The sequence below is a fragment of the Pristis pectinata genome, chromosome 21, assembly GCF_009764475.1.
Source record: "Pristis pectinata isolate sPriPec2 chromosome 21, sPriPec2.1.pri, whole genome shotgun sequence".
Taxonomy (NCBI): domain Eukaryota; kingdom Metazoa; phylum Chordata; class Chondrichthyes; order Rhinopristiformes; family Pristidae; genus Pristis; species Pristis pectinata.
Window position 1 is genome coordinate 26,852,746 of NC_067425.1, and position 25,710 is coordinate 26,878,455.

General features: G+C 38.3%; 1 protein-coding gene across 22 annotated transcripts in view; it reads left to right on the top strand.

Annotated features, from left to right (window-relative positions):
- The window catches only part of elna (elastin a), a 168,846-nt gene that overhangs the window by 25,277 nt on the left and 117,859 nt on the right, over positions 1-25,710 (top strand). For all 22 annotated transcript variants that reach the window (XM_052035703.1, XM_052035710.1, XM_052035692.1 and 19 more), the window contains exons 2-8: positions 2,982-3,056; positions 10,746-10,811; positions 11,677-11,718; positions 13,258-13,326; positions 15,338-15,367; positions 16,239-16,301; positions 18,110-18,136. In XM_052035703.1, the coding sequence (XP_051891663.1) occupies positions 2,982-3,056; positions 10,746-10,811; positions 11,677-11,718; positions 13,258-13,326; positions 15,338-15,367; positions 16,239-16,301; positions 18,110-18,136 (372 nt within the window). The remainder of the gene's footprint in view (positions 1-2,981; positions 3,057-10,745; positions 10,812-11,676; positions 11,719-13,257; positions 13,327-15,337; positions 15,368-16,238; positions 16,302-18,109; positions 18,137-25,710) is intronic.

The following is a 25,710-nucleotide window of genomic DNA, read 5'->3' on the forward strand; positions in this document are numbered from 1 at the left end:
AGCATAACAAAGGCAAGAATACAATGAAAACACAATGCAGAGAAAGTATGAAATGCAGATCTACATCAATATAGCCTGAGGATCTCTGCTTCTTTTTGGATGGTTCCTTGGGGCTGAGGGTGATCTGATTCCACTGTTTATTGGGGCTCTTAGGTGGCTAATGAAGCCAAATTTGGGAGCTGCAAACTCTTCCACAAATGAGGCAGGAAATGGCTGAAGAGGCAGACAAGTGGGTAGTTTTGTGAGTTGGTGCGCTCTGACTATGCTTACACAGGGCTTCTATGTGCTTCCAATGCATGGAAACTCCTTTAAGGTTCTTAATTCCATCCCAAATACCCCTTCACCACCCTGAGTGGTCATGCGCCAGAACTTCCCAAGAGTGACAAATATATTAATGACTTAGATGAGAATGTAGGTGGCGTGATTAGTAAGTTTGCAGATGACACTAAAATTGGTGGTGTGGTGGACAGTGAAGAAGGTGTCTAAGGCTACAATAGGATATAGATCAACCAGGAAAGTGAGTCAAGGAATGGGAGATGGAATTTAACTCTGACAAATGCAAAGTGATGTATTTTGGGAAGATAAACCAGGGCAGGACGTGCACAATAATTGACAGGGCCCTGAGGAGTGTTGTACAACAGAGAGACCTAGAGGTAGAAATAGATAGTTCCCTGAAAGTGGCAAGACAGGTATCCAAGGTGGTGAAGATGTTGTGTGGCATGCTTGCCTTTATCAGCTGAAGCACTGAGTATAAGAGTTGGGATGTCATGTTACAGCTGTGAGAGACATTGATGAGACTACACCTGGAATATTGTGTGCAGTTCGGGTCACCATACTATAAGTAGTATGTGATTAAGCTAAAAAGGGTTCAGTAAATATTCACTAGGATGGTGCTGGGATTGGGGAGCTTGAGTTATGAGGAGAGAATGGATAGGCTTGGATTATCTTCCCTGTTGCGAAGGAGGCTGAGGCATGACCTTATGAACATTTATAAAATCATGAGGGGTATGGATAAGATGGATTGTCAGTCTTTTTCCCAGGGTAGGAGAATTCAAAACTAGAGGGCATGGAGTTGAGGTGAGAGGGGAAAGATTTAAGGGACCTGAGGCAGGTTTTTCCACACAGAGGGTGGTGGGTGTATGGAATGAGTTGCCAGAGAAAGTGATAGAGGTGGGTACAATTACTACGTTTGAAAGACATTTGGACAAGAATGTGGATAGGAAAGGTTTAGAGGGATATGGGCTAAATCCAGGCAAATGGACTAGCTCAGGAAGACAGCTTTATATGGTCAGCATGGACAAGTTGGGCCAAAGGCCTGTTTCCATGCTATATAACTCCTATGACCAAGAACACAAGAAAATATAAGCAGGTGTGAGCCACCTGGCCCATGAAGTCTGCCCTGCCATTCAATATAATCATGGGTGATTTTGCCCCAGGATCTGTGCCAGTTCTCATAGCCCTCAATTCCATAATGTTTCAAAAATTCATCTACATCCACCAGCTTCCAGGATAGAAAATTCTAGAGATTTACTACCCTCTTTGAGAAGAAATTCTGATACATCTCAGTTTTAAATGACTGCCCCAATCTTGTAACTATGTCCCCTTGTTCAAGGTTGGTTCTCTAGTGAAAACATCTCAACACCTATTCTGTCATGCCTCCTTAGGGTTTTATTTGTTTCAGTACATCTCAGAAATTAGCCTCTCAGGATATACATCTCAGGAATTAGCCTTGTGAATCTCCCTCCAAAGCTGGTGTATCCTTTCTTAACTACTGAGACCCAAACTGTACACAGCATTCCAGCTGCGGCCTCGCTAACATTATGTACAGTTGTAACTATTTGTAAACTCCAACCCCTTTACAATAAAAGCCAATGTGCTATTTGCGTTCCTAACTACTTGCTGCACCTGACTGTTAACCTTTTGAGGTTCTTTAGTGAGTCAGAAGGAATGTTTCACTTCTTCAAGAAGCCTTGAAACCATTTTCTCTGTCTGTTAAACTCCCACAACAGAGCTTGGAAGAGTCTGAAGATACAATTCAGATGAAACACATTAAATATGTAGACAAACAAGTAACTCCATATGACAGATAGCCACTTGAAGATATCATCACAAAATGTTCCATAATCACAGCACTTCATGGTTCACAAGTTATTATATGGTGCAACTTTCATCAAAGAACTCAAAACACCATTGAATCTGAAATGGATATCTTAATGAAACCTGAATGACTTCATTTAAAGCAAAAGTCAATTCCTTTTGTTCTGGTAATCGCTTGGAGTAATCTATCACGTTAGAGGAAACTCCTTCACTGTGAGACTTTATAATGAAGTGATATGAAAACTAAGCAGAACAAAATGGTTCTTTTAATTAACAAGAGGGAAAATAATTATTGTTCTATTAAGCTATATTCACACATTTTCTTTTTAAGAAGTCTGCGTTCACTTGCTTTTTAGAATATGTGCAGTTGTGAACACACCCAGTTTCTTGGGTGTGCATGTAAAGTGAACAGTCATTATTCTATATCCATGCAAGGATGTGCTTTACAAATTAAACAAGCACCTAAAAGGTGCATCAGTTGCAATTTACAGTCGCGAAAGTTTAAATGGAATTACCACAAAGGACTGTTGGAATTACAGTACTGCACAAAAGCTATTACTTATGTGGAAATTTTAGTTTTTCATGTCGTTATTTTGCTGGAGGTTTAAGAGAAATTTCAGGCCATTATGTAGCATATTAGACATTTAAATTTGTGCACAATACTATATATATACCAAACTAAATGTCCTAATTACACAATAGTTAACGATTAAACTTCTGAACATGTATCATATCAATAAAACATTGGACTGAGTTATTCATTACCAGTTGGAATGTAGCACAGACAATTGTCTAAAAGAATACCCTTTTTTGTTGTTTACCTCTGCATGGAATGCTGCAAACTAATTTTGAAGAATTTACAATAAATCCCATTGATTTAATAGGAGTTCCTGGAGCAGGTGGGGTTCAAGGAACATTAGGACGGCTCTTTCTTCCGAGTAGCTACTTCCGAGCTGCCGGTAAGTGATGCTTTAGAATTGCATACATAAGTTAGAAATATTAATTTAGAGGATCTGATTCAATTTAGAATAAAACTGCCAACACCTGTCAAAGACTGGAAGTGAAACTTATGCTTAAAATGTAAAAGATGTAAAACTAAGTTAATCAGATGCTGCTATTTTTATTTTCATCTCAAAATAGGGTAAATCTTTAAGCCAAAGAGAATGTATCTCTAAATTGATAATACACACAGTTGATCACACAAGTGTAAGGATCTCCAATAATGATGTAAGAACCTGGTAGGTTTATTGGTTACTATAAATTACACCTAGTGTGGGTAGGTGAGGAGAATCAGGAGGAACGTGATGGGTATGTACAGCCTCAATGGCCCAAAAGGCTTCTATGTTGCAAAAAAAAATGTAATCTTCTATGAATGTTTTACAATTAGGAAATATAAAAGTAGTTAAGAACAATGTGGGTAGCATTAAAAATAAGGAAAAAAAAGGAGACATTTTAAATATTTACATTGTGTCCGTACTTACAATAGCAAACATTCCAGAGTCCAAAGGAAACCAATACTAAATTAGGGACAGGGTCTTACTGAAATTAACATGCAAGTATATTAGTAGTGAAAAAGATAATAACACTGAAGAATGACAATCCTCAGGAGCAATAGGTTTTTGTCCCTGGATTTAAGGAACTTGGTGAGAAAATTGACTATGCTTTTACTAGGATCTTCCAAAGTTCTCTTGATTGAGGAACTATGGCTTTAGATTTTCCCACGAAGGAAATCTTAGGGAAGGAAACATTAGCCTAAAATCTATCATCAAGATATTATTAAAACCTATAATTAAAGATGGATTGACTGAATATTTGAAATGTTCATTCTGTAGTTATAAAAAAATCATTCTGCCGCCATACAAAGCCCTGCTTTGACTGAACTCTGAGTACTTTGAGCAAAGGATATGCTTGCTTTGAGGACGTCAAAATAAATTTTGCTGGAATAGTACCTGAGCCACTACTCTATCTGGCTTCCCTTTTATTCCCTTTTATTCTACATTTTTGATTACAACACCCCATTAGAACCTTGGAACTCTCTCTGAGGTGTGACCCCTGGTCTTATACAGATTTCTTGTTACTTTCTCGTCTCTCAGTCAGAATGTTCCCAATTCACACCCTGGTCAATAATTCTGAGCTAGAAAGATTCTCAAGGCATGAGATCTACTGCAGATGTGTTCACTCAGATGCTCTCACTCTCCACAAACATGCACATTTTGTAATTCTGACACAATCTACACAACTATAATTCATTGATTAAATATTTTTATGTCTTACGAAGTTCAGCATTAAATGGCACTAAACTGGAACACTCAACATAATTTACACTGCCGCAAATTTATATAAACCACTGTATATTGAAGGCAAGTGAAAACAACTCCTTCACATTTTACAAAAAGTTCCAACTGGCCAAATTCTCAATTTCACACAATGTTTAAGACCACTTACTCAGTACAATTAAAGGCCATAGACTGAGGGATATTGACAGCATGGATACTAAATTGACTAAGGAACAGAGGAAAGAGTTTGTTTTCAATTTGAGGAATGCATATGGCCATGTTCCCAAGGATTTAATGTATAAAGCACAATTTTGACTTGGAAATGTATTGCTGGTTCTTTCATAATCGTGGGATCTAAATTCTTTAATTTGCTATTCACAGTACTGTGGGAATACCTTCACTCAAAGGTCTGCAGCTGTTCAAGAAGGTGGCTCACACCATCTCTTCAAGGGCAATTAGTGATGGACAATAAACATTAGCCTAGCCAGCAATGCTTAGATTGCAAAATTAATTAAAAATAAACAAACTTGGGAGCTCAGGGAATAATTTCAAATTTTGCAGATGCTTAGAAATTAGGAAATGTAATAGCCCTGGAGGGATTTTTGTCATAAGAATGAAGGGAAGCAAAAGAAACTAAATGATACAATTTTAATGGTGGTGAGGATTCTGGGACTCATTTTGCATGTTTTAGATGATAGCATGACAAGTTGTTATGGCTGATTAAATATGAATGTGATTCTTTGCTTTATCAATAAATGAATACCAGGAAACTATGCCAAACCTATTAAGAAAACTATGGTTAGAACTTAGATGCATAATCTTATTTATTACTGAGCACCACACTTTAAGAAGGATGTTGAGGCCTTGAAAAGGATGGAGAAGAGATTGTCTAGCTTAGCTCCAGGATCGAAGGTCTTCAGATATGGGAACAGACTGGAGTAGCTGCAATTTTCCTTATTAGAACAAAAGAGATTCAATTGTGATGCTAAAATTGTGAATTAATTTGAAAGAATAAATAGAGCTGTTTTGAATGGAAGACACATCAGTGACCAAATAATAGAAAGTTAGGGTGATTGGCAAATGAATGAGAAATATTTCTTGCATATTAAGCTGTTGTACTGACAAAAAGCATGATAAAAGCAAATTCAAAAGTGACATCAAGAATCAAAATGGATCAATATCAAAATGGAAAAATAGTTACATGACTAATGGATAAGAGCTGAAGAGAGGAATTAGTTTATAGCATTAAACATGTACAGAACCTTTTATGCAGAGAAACATCCCAAGGTGCTTTGCAAGAGTCCATGCTTAACCTTGTATTGTAACTGAAAATCTGTATGTCAGCTCATATTAAAAACTCATGATATATTTTAGATTTTTTTAATTGAGCATTTTAACTGAATCTTAAGCAAGGCCTGTTAGTGCCTGTTCATCTCTTACACTTAAAATCAGAAGATGAATATAGCAGACAAGAGCATAGTCACAAGGGGGAAACAGACAAAATTTCACAGTGCATAAAACATAGAACAGTATAACAGAAGAAAAGGCTCTTCAGCCCACAGTATTTGTGCCAACAATAATGCCAACTTAAAAACTGCATATCTGCCTGCACGCAATATATACAGTATATCCCTAAATTCCCTGCATGTTCATGTGTCTATGTAAATACCTCCTAAACGTTGCTGTCATTATCTGCTTCCATCACCTCTACTGGCAGTGCATCCCAGGTACCTACCACTGTGTCTTTTTTAAAAAAAATTGCCATGTAAGTCTCCTTTAAACTTTCCCCTTCTCACCTTAAAGCTATGCCCTCCAGTATTTGGCATTTCTACCCTGGGGAAAAAGACTCTGCCTACCAGTCCGGATGAAGGGTCTCGACACAAAATGTCAGTTGTCCACATCCCTCCACAGATGCTGCTTGACCCTCTGAGTTCCTCCAGCTTTTCTTGCTCCAGATTCTAGCATCTTCAGTCTCTTGTGCCTCTGACTATCTGTCCAGTGTATGCATCTCATAATTTTATATACTTCTGTCAGGCTGCCACTCAGACTTCGATGCTCCAGAGAAAACAAACCAAGTTTGTCCTACTTCTCCTTGTAGTTAATACTCTAATTCGGGCAACATCCTGCGAACATCTTCTGCACCCGCTCCAAAGCCTCCACAAACAGTTTCTCCAGTTTATTCCTGTAACTTTAATCACTCAACAATGGAACCAGTCTTCTGTATCCTATCAAGTCATCACATCCTTCCTAAAGGCCAGATTGGACACAATAGTCCAGCTGAGTCTAAACTGGTGTTTTATATAGATATAGTGCAAATTCCAGGCTTTTGTAGTTTATGATCAAAAAAATATAGATCCATGGCCCAGGTCTTTTAGGCAATGAAGGTATTGATGAGGGTATCTCATAAGCACGCAAACACCTGTCGGAGATGTGCAGTTGGTAGATGATAGTTTAATCCTTCATCATCTTTTGGTGCAGAACCTCAAAGATCGTGGCTACTCTAGTGCTTGTCCGGCTACCTTTTAAATGTGGCGATGGTTTCTGCCTACCGCAACCCTTTCAGGCTGGTTCGAAATTGTGTAACTTTCAACACAACTGTACTGTGGGAGTGTCTTCCTCAGAAGGACTGGGGTGGTACAAAAAGGCAGCTCACCATCACCTTCTCGGGCTATCAGGGACAGGCAATAAATGCCAGCCTTCTCAGCCACACCCAGATCCCAAAATGACTAAAGTGAATGGAACTTTTTCTGGCACTGCATACTGTTCCGTGGAGCTTGATTCCTGGCACTGGCCATCGTAACCATCTCCCTCACTGCCATCCCACTTTTCACCTGCCCACCCAGGTTTTCACTACAGTGTGCAGGAACAGTGAATACACTACCTTCTTCCCTACCGTTTCTCTCCAGTCCTAAGTTAGCTTCTGGGTTTTGAACTGTCGGTCAACATCTGCTGCACCGACAGTGCAGACCCTGCTGAGGGAAATGCATGGTGATGATGATATTTGGGATCTTGCAGTTAATGCAGGCTGCAATCATGTGAATAAACAGCGATGAGTGTGGGTATGTTTACAGTTCACGACCCGACCATTGGTTTACTTTATCGAATTCAGCTGCCTATACCTATATTAACTTTATTCTCAATATAATACATTTTCTGTGAAGGTCTGCTAAACTGTCAAATGCGTGGATCATACTGAACTGCAGCTGGCAACTCAGTGGGGAACCGCCACGAACATTCATGAATGCTGCCAGGAAGTTTTGATTACACATAATTAATCAGATATAGAAAAATACAATATTTGAGATTTTAGGTGTATTCTTTGGTTGGGTAGGTGGCAGGAAGAAACCTTAAAATGCAGAAAAAATGTCACTAACTTTGCATGCCACGATAATTAGTTATCAAGCACTCCAAAACTGATTGCCTACCTCACTGCGCTGGTCCAGGAAGCATGACGGCGCCTGACATGACATGACATGACATCCTTGCAAACTCAACTATGAATGGCGAGCCTGCCAACTGTCACTCGCGGGAGTTCACGTCACTCGCGAGCCTGCCAACTATGACAACGGCGACTCATGAGCTGAACCGTCACTCGCGAGCTTGTCAACCGCGCCCGCCATTGCGGCTGTCGTCATGTTAGCCTGACGGAGATTGTGGAATGCCTACATCGTTTGTGAAGTCTCAGGTCCGGAATGATCCAAACTCCACCGCCTTTTCAAGGGCATCTGTGGATGGGCAATAAATGCTGGCATTGTCAGCAACACTTACACACTGGGCCATGACTTGCATGCTGAATTTGAAGATTTGTGCTTTGATCCAAAGCTCTGGGCTTTTCTAAAATTCCTTTTCCTTAGGCATCTTTTCTCTGCCCCTGAAAACCATATCATTCCTAACCCTTTACCCATAAAACACATAGTCCGCATCCCACCTCCAACAGTTGCCATAATTTCAACTTCCCCTTCCCCAATCACTTGAATACGCCAATCACTTCTCAGCCCTCTCACCCTACTTTCTTTGTTTTAAATTAACACCATCAGCCCCACAGAAATAACACCTTGCAATTGTACAACATTTTTAACGTAGTTAAATGTCCCAAATATGCTTGACAGGACTACAGGTCCATTAACTAACACATTTTGATATCAGCCTGCAAAAGAACATATTAAGACAGCTTGATCAAAGTGGGAAAAAGGTGGTTGTTATAGCAGGAGGAAAATGGCAAGGTATAGGGAGGGAATTCCACTTTGGAAACTGAAGGGATGGCCACCAGTGGTAAGTAATGAAAATCAAGGATGCACAAGGGGCCTGAGTTGAACATAGAACATTATAGCACAGTACAAGCCCTTTGGCCTACAATGTTGTGCAGACATTTTATCCTGCTCTAAGATCTATCTGACCTTCCCTCCCACATAGCCCTCCATTTTTCTATCATTTATGTGGCTGTCTAAGAGTCTCTTAAATGTCTCCACCACCTCTGCCGGCAGTGTGCTCCACGCGCCCACCACTCTGTGTAAAAAAAAAACAAAAAAAAACAACTTGCCTCTGACATCCCCCCATACCTTCCTCTAATCACCTTAAAATTATGTCCCCTTGTGTGAGCCATTTTCGCCCTGGGAAAAGGTCTCTGACTGTCCACTCGATCTATGCCTCTTATCATCTTGAACACTTCTATCAGGCCACCTCTCATCCTTCACTCCAAAGAAAAAAGCCCTAGCTCGCTCAGCTTAACATGTGCAGAGATCTTGGAAGGTGATGGGACTGAGGAAGGTTAACAGTGATAGGGAGGCAAGCCAGTGAACAGGTCTGAATGCAAAAAAAATTATGAATTTTAAAAATATTACAATAATTGTTTTGCTTTATGATCATGATATTTTGAGAACAACTGATTTACAATTGATCTAAGAATCTTAATGCAACCTGAACTAGATTAGGTAATCAAGGGGAAGCAGAATTGATACAGAAATCTAATCAATCATCCATAGAGACTCACTCAATACATAACTTCTCTGAATAATTTGTCAAGTAGAATCAGCAGTTCACTAATATTATCCAGAAAACAAGTGGAAGTAAACAACTCAATCTAAGTCTATGACGTCATCTTTTTTTCCTGAAAGTGTTACTAGTTCGTTGGACTGGACTTAATATTGGGTTGTAACCTTGGTCTGTGACAAGGGACTTAGACCTCTATATCTAACTTGCTCAATAGGACTAAGATAATAGAAGGATGTCCATTCTTAATAGGAAAAAGTTGCACTTGTTAAATAGCTATTTAGAAAAGACTGAGTAGCATTGCAAAATTTCAGTTTGTATTTTCAGAAGGTATGAGACATTTTCATGATATAGCAAGCTGTGCTGAACATGAAGCGTAGGTGTATAAGACCACAATACCACACCAAAAAAAGGAAATTCAGGTAGAAATTGTTACAACAAAACACTAAAGTTATAAGTGTCCATGTGACTTTAGTCTTAGAATGTTACCATTGTTTGAAAGTAATTGTTTACAGAACTGATTCAGTTCAGGATACATAAGTTTTCTTTTAGGGACTGACTTATTTGTATGTGGTGAAAATTGAGTCTCAAACCAGATGTGAGTATTTGTTCATGAGCATGATGTGCAATTATTTTCACCAGTTCACTTTAATCCCAGATGATTAGTTGAGAATTCTAAACTGCAGATGCTGGAAATATGAAATAAAAACAGAAAATGTTGGAAACATTCAGCAGGTCGGGCATCATCTGTGGAAAGAGAAACAGGGTTATCATTTCAGGTCAAGGACCCCTCATGAGAACCTTGTTATGATATGAGTCTGAAGTAAACTACCAATCATCTATTCCCAAACATTTCTCAACTCCCACCCTTCCTCATCAAATTTGCTGCTGAAATCCTCTTCATACCTTTGTTATCTGTAGACGATTATAGCAGTACTCTACTGGTCTTCCCCACATGAACCTGTGGACACTAAAACTGATGCATGCATCTTTCCATTCAACCTGTCCTTTTGTTTACTGTCCTACATTGACTCTGCATCTCAGCTTTAAATAAGGTTTTCATGCTTATTTGTAAATGCCCTCTGCCCACCCCCCTGCTCACACACACACACACACACACACCCACACACACACACACACACGTACGTGCACACACCTCTTTACACAAATGGTTGGAAGGAACAATCTGGTCTGTCCTCTAAGCGTCTTAGTAAACACCAAGGTGACTAGAGTCTTCATGTTGTAGAAAATCAGGCAAAATTCCCAGGTGGATGTATTTCATCACAGGATTTGTAATGTATGCAATTCCTCCAACATATCAGTTATATTTTCTCCTATGTAGCTTGTACTTTGTACTAAAGCAGATATTTTGCTTTATTTCAGGAGTACCTGGCCAAGTTCCAGGGGCAGCATATCCCTACAAGTCTGCTCCTGGAGCCGGAATTCTTGGTAAGAGTTTCCTGTTTTACTTGGAAGAATTTTTCTTCCTCTCTATTTATTGTGTTCTGAATCTATTTTATTACAGGATTTATGAGCAGATTTCCCAGTGTGAATGCTGGAGAATCTCAGCAAGGTCATGCTCCACCATTGTGGAGTTCTGTGGAAGAATACACTGACAGATTCACCATCTGGAATCTTTTGCAAGTTAGGGACTTCCACATTCAGATTTCCATGCATTGAAGTCACTAAAGTACATGAATTTGTGAGGGCAATTGCTAGCTGTTTGCCACAGAAGTGCAGGCATTTATCACCCAGATGCAGTCCTTGTGCTGACATAGACTCATTGTAGTTGCTGTTTGTTGTGACAGTGGAAATCAACTTTCCTCTGATCCGAAGATTTTACAATACCGATTAACAATTACTCCGTCACCCACATGTCAGCTGAACAATTGTCTTGGGAATAGCCCAGTGGGGAACAGTACCTCTCCTTCTCCTGTTCTTCTTCACAAGGACCTCCAGAGTAGGAGCAGGCATCAGTTCATTCATCCTTCCTAAATTGTGTTCACAGTATTAGAACAAATATGAAAATAGCAAATGCCATTTTGCTTTAATTGCATTCTCCCTTTAAATAGGTATCAGGATATTCAATGTTTTCCAATAGAACTGAGTGCTCCCAGCCTTCTGTCTTTGTGCTGCCATCTACCTTCACATTTCTGTGAATCACTTTGGGTCAATTTCCTATGTTAAAGGTGTTATATTAAAGTTATATCAGCGAGTGAAATGTAAATTTAACCTCTTGCACAATTTTCTGAGATTTTGCTTAATTCAAAAATGCATAGAGATCTTTATTTTTAACTTTTTTTTACCTCTTTAGGTACTGGAGTTCCAGGTGCCAGTGTTCCAGGTGTATATCCAGGTATGTGCAGATATTGCCTTGATGTGTGCATGTCCTTTACACCAGGAGTACTATTCCTGTGGTTCATTGGCAGTGTTAAACTTGGATGTTCAAATAATCTCAAAATTATCATTTTTATACTTTATTTTTATTGAAATACAGAAATAATACTGAAGGGTTCATGATACTTTGAATACTTTTGCAGGAGCGGAATTCACTTTTTAGCAGCTTTTTATTTAATTTTATATTGAACTTTTCACAGCTTTCTGAAGAAGGAACACACTCATTCCTTCCTGCTGCTAATATTTATATAACTCATGTTTCATTTGAAAGGAGAGTAACTAATAAAACTTTGAGCTAATTCCAATTTACATTTTGAATAATGCAGTATTTCCTTTGTAAACAAGTTTGCTCAGTTCCTGAACTCCAGCCATACTTACTGATAGTAGAATACTTGTCAGCTTTTTCTTCAGCTTTTCCAAGACAATTTGGCAGTGAATATAATGCTGGACCATTTAGTTAATCTAAAATTGAAGAGGGGAGGGGGAAAATAATCTGATACAGCCTAATGTTGTACTCAGTATTATGTTATCTAAACAAAAATGCAGCCAACTTCTCATGTTCTTTGATATAAATTGCAATCTGTTACAATCTATGTAGGCACTATTGCCAAGTCTAGATTCAGAACAAATGTGCCGTGCAGGTACATCTGATCATTTCCTTCAGATGCTCACAATCTGTGCTTATCCTCATACATCTCTTTCCTGTTGCCTTTCAATCAAGGTGCAAAATAATTTCATTCTCCTTAAAGAAAGACCACTCATGACCCGTTGTATGCAGCTATGTGCTGCAACTTGGCCATCATGGCATAAAGCAATCACTGCCGATTGGAATGATCTAGAGGCCAAAAAATTCAGATGACAGTGACCTGCATCTCTTCAGGCAGGCCAGCCCTTACATGGGTGTGGCTGTGTTCGCAGGATTCAACAGATGTGTCACACAATTGAAATGCTTAACCTCCAGCCACCCCTTCTTTCCCTTCTGAGTGATGTTGACCCTCTCCCCCAGTATTGATTACCCTGAAGGTGTGAAGGACTATGATTAAAGTATCCATGTATGAGGTAAGAATGGATAGCTCCACTTCTTCAATATCTCCAACATTCCAAAATCTTTGCAGTATGTCTAACCCCAATGGCTTCAGCTTTAACAGTCTCCCTAACAAACCAACTGATGAGCACAGTGTTCATCCCTGCTGTTCAGACCTGCTTTTCTGGGTTTGGCCCAAACTATGGTGATTGCACTTAGGGGAATTAATTTCACAGAGGAGGAGTATCAATTGTGCATTGAATGAAGATTAATGTCATTCCTCCATCCTCTGAATGCTTTGTACACTTGCACATAGGTGTACAGAGCTGTGTAATCAAATAGATCCCAATTGAGTTTGATCCAGCAGCATGTACAAACCGACTGAATATACTATATAGGCCAATGTGTTTCTATTTTTGAAAATATAAAAAATATGAGTACCATTCTGTTAAATACTTCGTGTTGTATTCCTAGGTGCAAGGAATCATGGCCTAGGAGTACTTCCTGGAGTACCAACTGGAACTGGTTTAAAAGCTAAACCAAGTAATTATTTTACTTATATTACTATTCTATTCATTGTCAGTGAAGTATTTCATAAAATCAGATCAGGAAACATGGCAACACCACAAAAAGTAACAAACAGAATTGACATTCCTTTGCAATTGTACTGTCCAAGAATGTACTTGTGTAACACCTGTAAAGAGTCAGGGGTCAATCTGACACAAGAGTACAGCAGAATTACTTAATTGAGGAAAGTATTTTACTTCATATTACATTTTGCTTTTTTCTGCTTTAGTATCTTGGGTATGCTGTACAAGCTTGGGTGCTGAAAGAACATATTAAAATGCTAAACAAGCACTTGGAATTTTCATAGTGCTTTCCCAGTCTTTGGTGGAAAATAGTCAAAAACAACAGAAACAATGTAAATGGGTGTTTACATAATTTCCTCAGGTTTCATCAGGAGAATTGGAAAAACCAATGGTGATTCGACATTGGCGTTCAATCACCTTCCATCTCTGCCTCACAACGATGTATTTTGAATAAGCACAAGACATTATTGATATAGAGTACATTGACTGGTGGATTCCCTATACAGAGAGAGCAGCATTTTGAAATATGTATTTTTTGAACTCTCTGCAAACTTACTGAAATCTACGTATATAATTGCCAAGCACCTGTGCTCTGTCTGCCATGGCCTCTGGAGCTCCCGTTTGTCAGCCATTTTAATTCCCTTACCCATTCCCACACCAACCTGTCTGTCCTTGGACTCCCCCACTGCCATGATGAGACTAAATGCAAACTAGAGAAACAGCACCCCATATTCCGCCTGGGTAGTCTACAACCTGATGGCATGAACGTAGAATTTTCTGATTTCAGGTAACCTGTTCCCTCTGTCTCCTTTCTCTCTCCTCTTAATCCACCCTGTTCCTCCTGTATCCATCCCACCCCTGCAGCCCCCATCATCCACTTTCTTTCCCCTCCTCCACCCACTCCATCCGCACATCATGATTGCACTCTTCCCTCTGGGTCCACTCCCCTTACTGTTCCCATTTGCTCACCTCACCTCCCTTATTTGGTTCCATGCTTCACCTTCCTTTTCCTATCAGATTCCATCATCTGCAGACTTTTGTTGTCTCCACCTATCATCTCCCAGACTCTCCCCTTCTCCACCTGCCTATCATCCTTCCTCACCTGGATCCACCTAGCGCTTTCCAGCTCTTGCTCCACCCCTTCCCCTCTCCTCAATATACTAGCTCCCTTCTGTCTCTCAGTACAGATGAAGTGTCTCGACCTGAAACGTCCACTGTCTACAGATGCTGCCTGACCGACTGAGTTCCTCCAGCAGTTTGTTTTTGCTCCAGATTCCAGCATCTGCAGTCTCTTGTGTGTCCATATAATTGTATATAATATTCCTGCGTCAAAGATGTATCAGAGATAAGACATTATGTTTCTATTTCTGAATTGTTTGAAAGCAGTCCACTCTTGTAAACATCTGAAGCTTATTATTCCAAGGTTAGTACCCTCGACCAAGACTTTTTTCTTGATCACTTTGAAGAAGAAGGTTCATTAACCATTATTTTTCTGTACTGAGAATACATATGTTGTATTTATTATCCTAGCCTCTTAATACACCTTCATTTATGATGGTTTGTCATTACTATAATTCATTTACTTGCAAAAAATGCATTTCACATATAGCTGAAAAAAAAGAAAACAACTGGCCTTCTTCACGGCTCTTTGAAGGTATCCCATTTGTCTTACAAAGTCTGATGATTCAAGATATAAAGTTTGATTTTTCATCCTTAATTCCCTAAGTCCAAAATACAAAATACAATTTTACACCTCAATGCAGATGCTAAGGGTCAATGACATTTATCAGCTGAAATAACTTTAACTATATTGTGGAACCTGATAGATTGTGTAGTGAACCAAAGGCAAAAATTGCTTTTAACAAGTTGATTGGATGATCTTTTTCCATGAAAAATTTAGTATGTACCATCTATATTAATTCTTTATTTCATTTTATAATTTGTCACTTTGCTTGCTATTGTAGGTGCTGGTGTTCAATATGGATACCCAACAGGTAAAGACTCATATTAGCATCTAATATTAACATCTACAAATTGTTTTATGATTAAAATAGAGTACTATTTGACTAAAATAGAAACAAAGAAGGGGTAATGCATGCTTTCAATAAGGTCCTGAACAGGAGGTAGGTTAACAAGTTAAGAGCATTGAGATTAGGGGTAATGAACTGACATGGATTGAAAACTATTGGACAGAAAGGAAAACGTGATAAAATGAAATCTTCTTGTGTTGGTAGGCTGAGACAACTTAGACCCCAGTTATTCACAATCTCAGTCAACAATTTAGCTGATGGGATATTTTCAAGTTTGCTAAAGACTACAAAAACTAGGTGGAATTGTGAGTGTGGAGGAGGATGTAAAAAGACAGAGGATGTGGACAAGCTGAGTGAATGGGTGAGAACACAGCAGATGTAATGGAACGGAGAAAAATGTGAGGCCACCCACTTTTGTGCACATAATAGATAAACTGGATTATTTGTTAACTGGTGAGAGATGAGATAGTGTTGATGTTCAAAGGGACCTCAGTGTGCTTGTACATGTCACTAAAGACCAATATCCAGGTGTAACTTTCCCTTGACTGTAAGCTTGCCAGAGGCTGAAAGTCCTTTGAATGCATCTATTCTTTCACTTGAATTATTCTGTATAGTAACATGTTCTACATAAAGCCTCGTCTGGGATTAGAAAAATCTTTTGTATTCCTTACTGGATTTATTAGTTTGAATTTTATTATTGTTGTTTTTGACAAGTGGAAATATCATCTTCACATTTTACTTATTAAATCCCTTTATGAGACCAGATTTGAAAATAATTTTTTCTATTTTTTTGAAGTTCTTTTTTGAGATCTGAGATTATTCTGTTTTCTGATAGGTTATGGTAGCTTTGGAGTAGGAGTACCTGTTGGCTATCCAGTTCTTTCACCTAAACTACCAGGTATGAGCTGTTCGTGTTTTTATATGTATTAATAGGACTGTGCACAACAGGATTATGTGGGAAAGTACAGATACAATGGATATGGAGAGTGTGCAACAGTAGATTGGAATAAAGTGGCACATTATCCTAATTTGGAAATAGGAAGTTCAGGTATATTCACATATCAAATATGAATAGTAACAATAATTGAAAAAATAGATTACTTAAAGCATATGCATTCAAAATGTGTTGTCACTCATATTGTTATCACTGCTGCTATTTTTCTAACTGTGCTAGTGTTCAAACTGTGTAATCTTTCACTATCATATACAACAACTATCCTTGCTGGCACTCACTTCTGAGGAACAGGCAAAGTCCATTGCCCAAAAAGACCCATCCTTGTTAAAAAAGTAATCATCTAATCTTCTTACGATTTGATTTCACTAAATACATCACCTGTCAGTACCATCTGTGGTTTGCTTAGCAGTATTTTTGCCTCTGAGTAAGAAGGATCTGGATGTAAGTATAATTTCAGAGATTTTGAATGAAAAACCCAGGTTGATGTTCCAGTGTAATACTGTTGGAGGCTGTATGGTTGCTGGTAGTTTTCAGATGAATGTTACACTAAGGGCTCTGCCTGCTTTCTTGGGTGGAGGTAAAATATCCTATGATGTTACTTTGAACAGTTACTTCCAATGTTTATCCCTCAACCACTATCATAAAAATCAGATTACCATCACACTGATGTTTGTGAGAATACATCTGAAAAGTACTTAATTAGTAGTAATGTTGTTTGGGATGATATAATAAGCTCCATATAGATGCATGCCTTTCATGCACAAAGACAAATCAGACAATGGATTGTGGTTTACCCTTATGCACCAACACTATAGACTTCCAGGTTTGCAGTCTAACATTTTGCTAATTCAATCCATTATGACAACAAATCCATCCAGGGCAATTTCTGGGCCCCTTTCCTACTTGACATAATCAATGCCTGATTCTTAAAATTATGTTCTTTGTGATTGCATTAAATCCATATTCCTGCTTGGTTATGAATACCATGTGCAGAAAATGGGTTGACTGCTAGTGTTTATATACTTTGCTTTTAGTACATTATGGTATGATATCTTTTTCATTGCACACACCAAAACAGAATTTTTAACTAAACTTTCTTTCGGGCAAATATAAAGCAGAATGAAAGGAAGAAGCCAGTGAATGCACCTTCTGGAAGGATAAGCTAGGACTGATATCTCAGTAACTAGTGAATGCTAATGATCCTTCAATTTATTCTATCACAGAACCAACTTGCCACTGTCATCAGTACATACTCCTCAGTGCTTGAAGCTTTGCATGAGGCCAAGAAGGACTTCTATTCCAACCCTGAAAAAGTCTTAGTCAGATGATCCTGGCTAGTAGCAGTTCTTCACTCAGATCTCTAAAGGAGACATATAATAGTTGGCCATATTCATATAAACCCCTGCACAAAAATGGCTTCTGTGAACTTATATCAAGTTTCCCTGCAAACCCCCAAAGTAAGTATTTCAACAAGTGTAAAGCTAATGAACCACTAGTGCCTTATTACAAGATCCAATTCATTATGTGTTGAACAGCTATTGGTAATTTACATCTGGTCATGAGTGACCTCAAAAAGCAGTGAGGCATTTACAGACTTCCTTTGATCACACCATGCTGCATTGTGATGGAATTTGTAAACATTATTTCAGTTTTACCAACATCTGCTTTACATACCTTTTGCTGTATTTAATCTAATCTAGTCTAGATTTTACTACTAAATTGAATTAGTAACAGTTTTGTTTGTATTGTAGGTGGCTATGGAATTCCATATAGTGCTGGTAAGTTCTTAAAAATGTTTTCCCAATTTCTTAAACTGATTTTAATACTGCAATTCAGTCAGTCTTATTATAGCAACACAATGCTAATATTATCAAAGATTACAAATTTGAAAGGTGGAATACATATGCAGGATTTCTGTGCATGCATTTCGTTGTTTCATCGTTTTGGCAAACATCACTGTTAAAGATTATGCAGCACTGTTGTAACAAGGCATACTAAGCACACATGTACATTAAAATACAAGAGAAGAATAAAAAATCATAGATATCTATTTCCCAGAGGATGCAGCTGGCAAATAGGCTCAATTCCAATAGTATGAAGTTGGAAAATTACAACATATATCTGTAATTCTATTGTTAGATATTCCCATTGTGTGAATGGAATCATTAATAAACAAAACATAGCAGGAATAACAATCAAAAAGTAAGAAACTGAAGAATGCTGGAAATACTCAGCAAGACAGGCAATCTCTGTGGAGGGAGAAAATGGGGTAACATTTCAAGCATGATGACCTGTCATGAGATATAAGGTATGATTATGGTGATAAGAGGAGAATGTGGACTTTTTGTCGACCTGAAACATTAACTCTATTCATCTGTGCACAGATACTGCTGATCTGCTCAGTATTCCCAGCATTCTGTTTTTATTTCTGAAGGAATTGCAGTCTACTACTAATGCAGCTGAATACATAATACAGTGCCTGAGCTAACGATCTGGAGAATATGAACTCAGACATTATCCTGATGATTTTAGAATTTGAATTCAGTTTTTTTAAATTCTGAAAATAAAATGCTGTTAAAATGGTCTACTGTTGAGAAGAAAACCTGATTGTTCAGAAATTAATTTGTACATAAAAACATGTACTAAAATGGTGCTGCATGGGGAACTAACTGCTGGTGCCATTGGTTCATGATTTTCATATGTGCACCTTGTGCATTGACTTGTGTGCCTAAGATGCACCAATCTTTTTACATCGGCAGACATTAACCGCAATTAATTTAAAGAATCCCACATACCAGCTGAAACTAAACCAAGCCTACACCTCTTAAAGGGGAAGTGAACACAGGATCCAGGTCTGGCGCAGGATATCTCACTTGGTAATATATCCCATTGGAAGAGGTAAATGGCAGAAAAGGCGTTTGGTGTGTCTGGGAACCAATAAAACCACTGAAGGTTAGCATGAAATGCAGCAAGAGGTGGTGCCCAGAGAGCTCATTGCCAGGTGTGGTGTCATGAGGACCTGATTCCAATGCTAGAAAAAGTTTATTGATCTCACATATGAGGTCAAAATCAGTGGTAACAGTGCGAAATTCTGCCTATCATCAACTATACCATTAGTCATACACACATCTTATAACTTTCAAACACTTTCAAATATTCAGCCTAGAGGAACCTATGTTACTGATATGCATGCAAATGCACGCAGTACAAGGCAATCTTTCCTTCATTTTCAAGAGAAGGTGGCATGCAATTACTGTCATAAGCAACATATTAGTGAAGGACCCAACCAATCCAAAAGGTGTCTTCAGGACACGATCAGGGATGGCTTTGAATTGCCTTTATAAGGCCCTTGGTTGTATGAAACTACTAGAAAGGGAAACACAAATTGATCTGGAAGTAACAATAGGCTACATGTTGAAATGAGAAAATGAATAATATACAGAACCAACTAAGTCCTGCAAAGTCTTCCTCATTACAATGCAGCAAGTGATGCCAGAGTTTGGAGAGCTGTTCCATGAACTTGTAAAGCAACAGACTTACTAACAGAGTAAGTCTTATCAGCTAACATCTCAGCTTCCTCATCATTCGTTATGTCCTTTGCCACCATGAAGGCCTGGAATCTTTACTGGGTGTAAAGTTCAATTTCCTTTACCTAACTGTCTGAGTCCTGAAGGGCAGAGCTGCTATGCTTATCTTGGAACTTATAATAAAAAAAGGCAGCATGAGGGACCACAGCATCATCTTCACTAACCTTTCTATTACAGATGTTTTTCTCCATTACAGCATTGATAGGATTGACTTCTGGGCAGTCCTCTTAAAGATCAAGATCCATCTTCAGAATTTCCAAGTTCAGATCTTAACTGTATGTTCTCCAAATGCAGGGATTAGGGTTGGATACCAACAGAAAAGAATTTAGTAAGGCTGATTTATTTGACACTTTTAGAAAATGACGTCTTTGTTTTAATAATCCTTTATGTGGTCATTTCCTCTCTTTGTCAGCAACTAACAATTCAATGACCTTAGCAAGAAATGCTGGAAATGTTTAGTAAGTCAGGTATCTGGGGAGCAAAACAAAGTTCATATTTCATGTCAATGATCTTTCATAAAAACAAGTGTCATCAACCTGAACTGTTAACTGTTTCTCTCTCTGCAGATACTGCCTGGCAATCTGAGTATTTCCAACATTTCTGTGTTTATATTACCATTCACCATTCAGGTTTTCCTGCTGTCTGTAATATTTTCTGCTGTTGTTGCCAGTTGACTTCAAATTAGATCTTGATCCTTCCAAATAAAATGTTATAATTTTACATTAAATATGTCATGGGTTTAGCCAATTTTCTATTCAGTAATTATGCAGGAGGAATAGTTAAAATATGAAAACAATATGAATGCACAATAGCCATTATGTATGTTTTAGTTATGAGTCAATATTTGTACTCGTACTGATAATAAGACGGCATTTAGCAAGTCAGGCAGTATTTTTCTTTTCTCATTCAGATTTTCAGCATCTGATCTGAGGTGATATTTGTCTAGTCCAGTCTATCTAATTATCAGAAGTTTTGATATTATGTAGGGTTGGTGATATCAATTCAGCTGCTTGTTGTATTCAGCTCTCAATTTCTGATTCCATTGGACAGATTGTTGGCACATATGGTTCAATCAATATCACCTATTCAACACTATCACACAACTTCAGGATTAACCCCATTGTTCTTATTTTTCCATTGGTTTCTGGTAATTCAAAACAGGCTCACCAAACTCAGACCATTATTGCTTAGTTTTAATCCCCTGAGCTCTAGTGTCAGATTCATGGGGCTCCAATAGTTTACCAATGGTCAAAGGGGCATTGAGGTTGTTAGATCAGTCCAGCAATGTCCTCCAGCAAATTTCAAGGAGAACTATTGACTTTGTGGAGCAAAAAACTGCTGTCCTTCCTTAGCGTGACAAAATTCTTGTTTCCACCTCTTCTAATCCACTAGTACTCTTGCACTTGCTTTTTAATGAGCCTGTCCAGATTGTAGCCTCTCATGACAAGATGATTGTCCAAAGCCAGGTGTTGTAGGCTGTGAGATGCTCAAAGCTATTTGCAGCCAACTTCATGCAAGTTAACAGCCTTTCTCCAGTTATGATGCTGCCACTAAAGAGGCAGAGCATTATGATTCCAGGACTGACAAAGGCATGTGGAAGGTAAGCAATAAGGGAATGCATAGGAGTTGCTCTTTATTTGATTTACTTGTCAAGACGAGAAGTATAAATATGACTTGGAAGGTTGCTTTAGTGCTGTTTTACATTCTACCTCTGTGGCTAAGCAGATGTTAAGTTCAGCAACTGAGGAAGAATAAAGTAAGTTTTAGTGGAGGAGGAAATTGGTATTCTGTTTATTAGAAACTATAGAACAGAGCACTTGATATTGTCTCTCCTCTTTTTTTCATCCATGCTGTCACTACTTTCTGCTCCACAACTGCTGGCAATGTCTGTCAGATATAACAGGTAATAAGAAATTTGGAGAGTGGCTTATCAGTACCCTCTGAGGTATCCCCAGAGCAGTCTAGGCAGAAAAGATGTTACTTTAGAACAGAAGAACACCTGTTCTTATTTATAAGGTTGCAGGTACAGCATCGCATTCAGATCTGTGTCATCTTTTGAGTGGAGTCAGGAACTCAGGTGATTATTGGATAGTTCTTGATCCTAGGTAACCACACTTTGGTCTGATGTGATGGTGAAAAGTCAGAAACTTAGGCAGTGTTACATGTTATTTAGACAGCATTTTTCCTACCTGATATATGTCACATATCAATTAAGCACCAGCCACTATCACTTTATATGTCCATTGAGGAAATAAAGTCATCGTGGTTTCTGAACATCTTGAAACTCTCAAGTGACAGCCTTAAAGCAATGTGTGCACAGTTTATGGCTTTCAGATCAGTAGGAAGCTAATAACCATGGTCAGTCAATGTTCAAACATTTCAGACAATGGAGAAGGGAATGAATTTAGCTGTCCTGGAATAGAGAGGCCCTATGACATCCTAATTGTAGGAAATAGTGATATCCTCTTCACCACTTTGTAAAGTATCAGAGGCATAGAAATTTATGGTCACTGTCACCCTCACTGCCACTTCCAACACAGCTATTGTTCATGTCTGTGGCTGCAATATGTGACATATATCAGGTAGGAAAAATGCTGTCTAAATAACATATAAGAATGTAAGAAAGCAGAGCAGGGGTAGGCCAGTCAGCCCTTCAAGGCTGTTCCACCACTCAAAGCTTGGGCTGATCAAAGCTTGGGCTGTACATTTTTTTTCTCTCCCAATACCCATTGACTTCCTTATTGTTTAAGTGTTTGGCAATCTCCACCTTGAATATCTTCAATGACTGTGCCTCCATTTCTTTCTTTCTCTCTAGGGAGAGAATTCTAAAGAAATAGAAGAAATTCTTCCTCATCTCGATCTGAGATGCCTGAAAATATCAAAATCCCCCCAAAATGTTATGTTTCAGTAAGCTCACAACTTATTCCTCTATACTCCAATGTGTATAGACCCAACAGCCCAACCTTTCTTTGTACATCAACTCCTTTATCCAAGGAAAACCCTAGTGAACCTTCTCTGCACTGTCTGTAATGCAAACGCATCCTTCCTTAAACTTGGAGATGAAAACTTTAAGCAATATTCCAGGTGCAGTCTCATCAGCAACCTGTAAAATTACATCTAAACTTCCCTGCTTTTATACACCATGTCTTTTGCAATAAAAGCCAACATTCCATTAACGGTCTGCATTACTTGCTGTAAATAGTGCTAATGTGTGTCATGTACTAGCACCCCCAGATACCTTTGAACCACATTTTGTAGTCTCACTCTATTTAAATAATAACTTGTTTTGTCAGTCTTCCTTCCATAGTGAATAACCTCATATTTTCCCACATTATCTGCCAAATTCTTGCCCGCTCAACCAATCTATATTCACTTGCTAACCCATGTAGTTTTGTATCATAAGCAAATCTGGTTACATTGTATTCAGTCCTTTCATCCAAATAATCAATAAGGTTATAACTAGTTGAGGCACTAGCAGTTTCATATGACCATGTTGACTCCGCTTCATTGTCTTATGATTTTCTAAATGTCCTACTTTGACTTCCTTCATAATGGATTCCAGTATTTTCCCATTGAGGCATAATAGGGTAACTGGTTTCTAGTTTCTGTTTTAGGTGTCCCTCCTTTCTTGAATAGTGGTATTATGTTTGTACTTTTCCAATCCTCTCTAGATTCCAGGAACTTTTCGTAGATTATAAACAAAGCATCTACTATCTCTGCAACTACTTCCTTTAGGACACTAGAATGCAGGCCACCTGGTCTAGGTACTTGTTGACTGTTGGCTTGCTAAGTATTTCAAGTGACTACCTATTACTATTGGGGTGATTTTAGCGTCTTCAACTATAAACAATAATCCAAATAATTATTTAGAATTACAGCCATTTCTCTACTTTCCATATTAATTCCCCTATCTCATCCTTCAACTGACCAATATTCACTTTAGATACTTTTCCTTTCTATATTCCTCTAGAAGTTCTTACTCTCTGCTTTTTTTATTTACTGGTATACCTTTGTTAAGATTTATGAAATATCCCCTTAAGCGCCTCTCTGTTGTTCTAACATCTTACCCTTTAATCTACTTTCCCAGTCCACTTTATTCAACTCCCTCCTTGTACATTTGTAATGTCCACTATTTAAATTTAGGACACTGGTTTCAGGCCCACGTCTCTCACCCTCAAACTGAATTTGAAAATCTATTATGCTATGATCACTTTCTGTGTCGATCCTTTTCTAAGAGATCATTGCACAGTATCAAATCTAAAATAACCTGCTTCCTGGTTAGCTCTTCAACTTAATGTTCCAAGAAATCATCCTGAATACATACAATGATTATCCTCAAGCCTTTCCTTGCCAATTCGATTTGTCCAATTTACATGATAATTAAAACCACCCATGATTTTTGTAGCATCTTTCTTGCAAGTCTATATTATCTCTTGATTTATTCTCTATCCTACAATTTACAGTTTACCACTTTCACCAATGACTTCTTACCCTGTGAGGTCAAGAGTCCATCTTGTAAGATAATTGAACGGTTCCCTAGTACAATAAGAAGGACTCTTGACCTCACAATCTATCTCGTTATGATCTTGCACCTTATTTTCTATCTGCACTGCACTTTCTCTGTAGATGTGACAATTCATTCTGCATTCTGATTTGTTTTACCTTGTATTACCTCAATGCACTGTGTAATAAATTGATCTGCACAAATGGTATGCAAAACAAGTTTTTCACTGTACCTTGGTACAAGTGACAATAATAAATCAATTCCAATTCCAATTGATCTTTCTGGGCTCCACCCAAGCTGATTATACATTATCAGATCATGCCCATTTATTTCTGCTTCTGCCTTCATTTCATCTATCTTGATGTGTATATGTTGTGCATTCAGGTTAAGAACCTTTAATTTTGTCTTATCATTACTCTTTTTGCTACTGTACTCTTGTGTGTACACTCTGCCTCTTTTTGATACACTGTAATTTATCCTTACCCCTATAATTGCCCTGTTCCATTGAATTTTCCTTGCTTTTTCCCTTCCTAGTAACCCCTTGAACTGAATCCCTATCATCTATTTCCAGTTTAACTTTTTCCCCCTCTTAGTCTACACACCTTCAGACTGGTTTAAACCCTCCCTATCAATGCTAACAACCACCACTCTGCTTCCCAATCAACCCTGCAAGGGCATCAAATAATTATCAAACAAATAATTACATTTTCAATACTGTTACAATGGCTCTTTATGTCAGGGACATTGGTTTAAATGTCAAAGCTTTGGATGGAACTTGAGAGTTGTGGAAAAGTACTACAAAAATCATGGGAGGTTTTAATTATCATGTAAATTGGACAAAATTGCTGTTGTCAATTGGTAGCCTACAACCTGATTGTATAGGACCTGAACCTGGTTGTTATATTAACAGAGGCCCAAAATCCCTAAAGTGGCTACTCTGATACTGATTTCCAATGGAAAATCTCTAAAGAAGATGGTGGGTTAAGGCAAGAATAAATTAACGATGCTGGTGGAGGCAAATTCATTGCATGTAAAAAGTAATTAGAAGAACAACTGAGGGCCCATAAATTACAAGCAATTGACCCAATGCTGGAAAGTGGGCTTAATTCTAATTGGTCTTTCTCAGCCAGTGACTTAAATGTTATTCATTCACTGATGACTACAAAATTTAGGCCAATATGTAGCATCTCTCCTCCATATGATGTATCCTGTACTACCACTGTTTTGATGCACTGTTGTTCATACTCCAAATATAATAGAT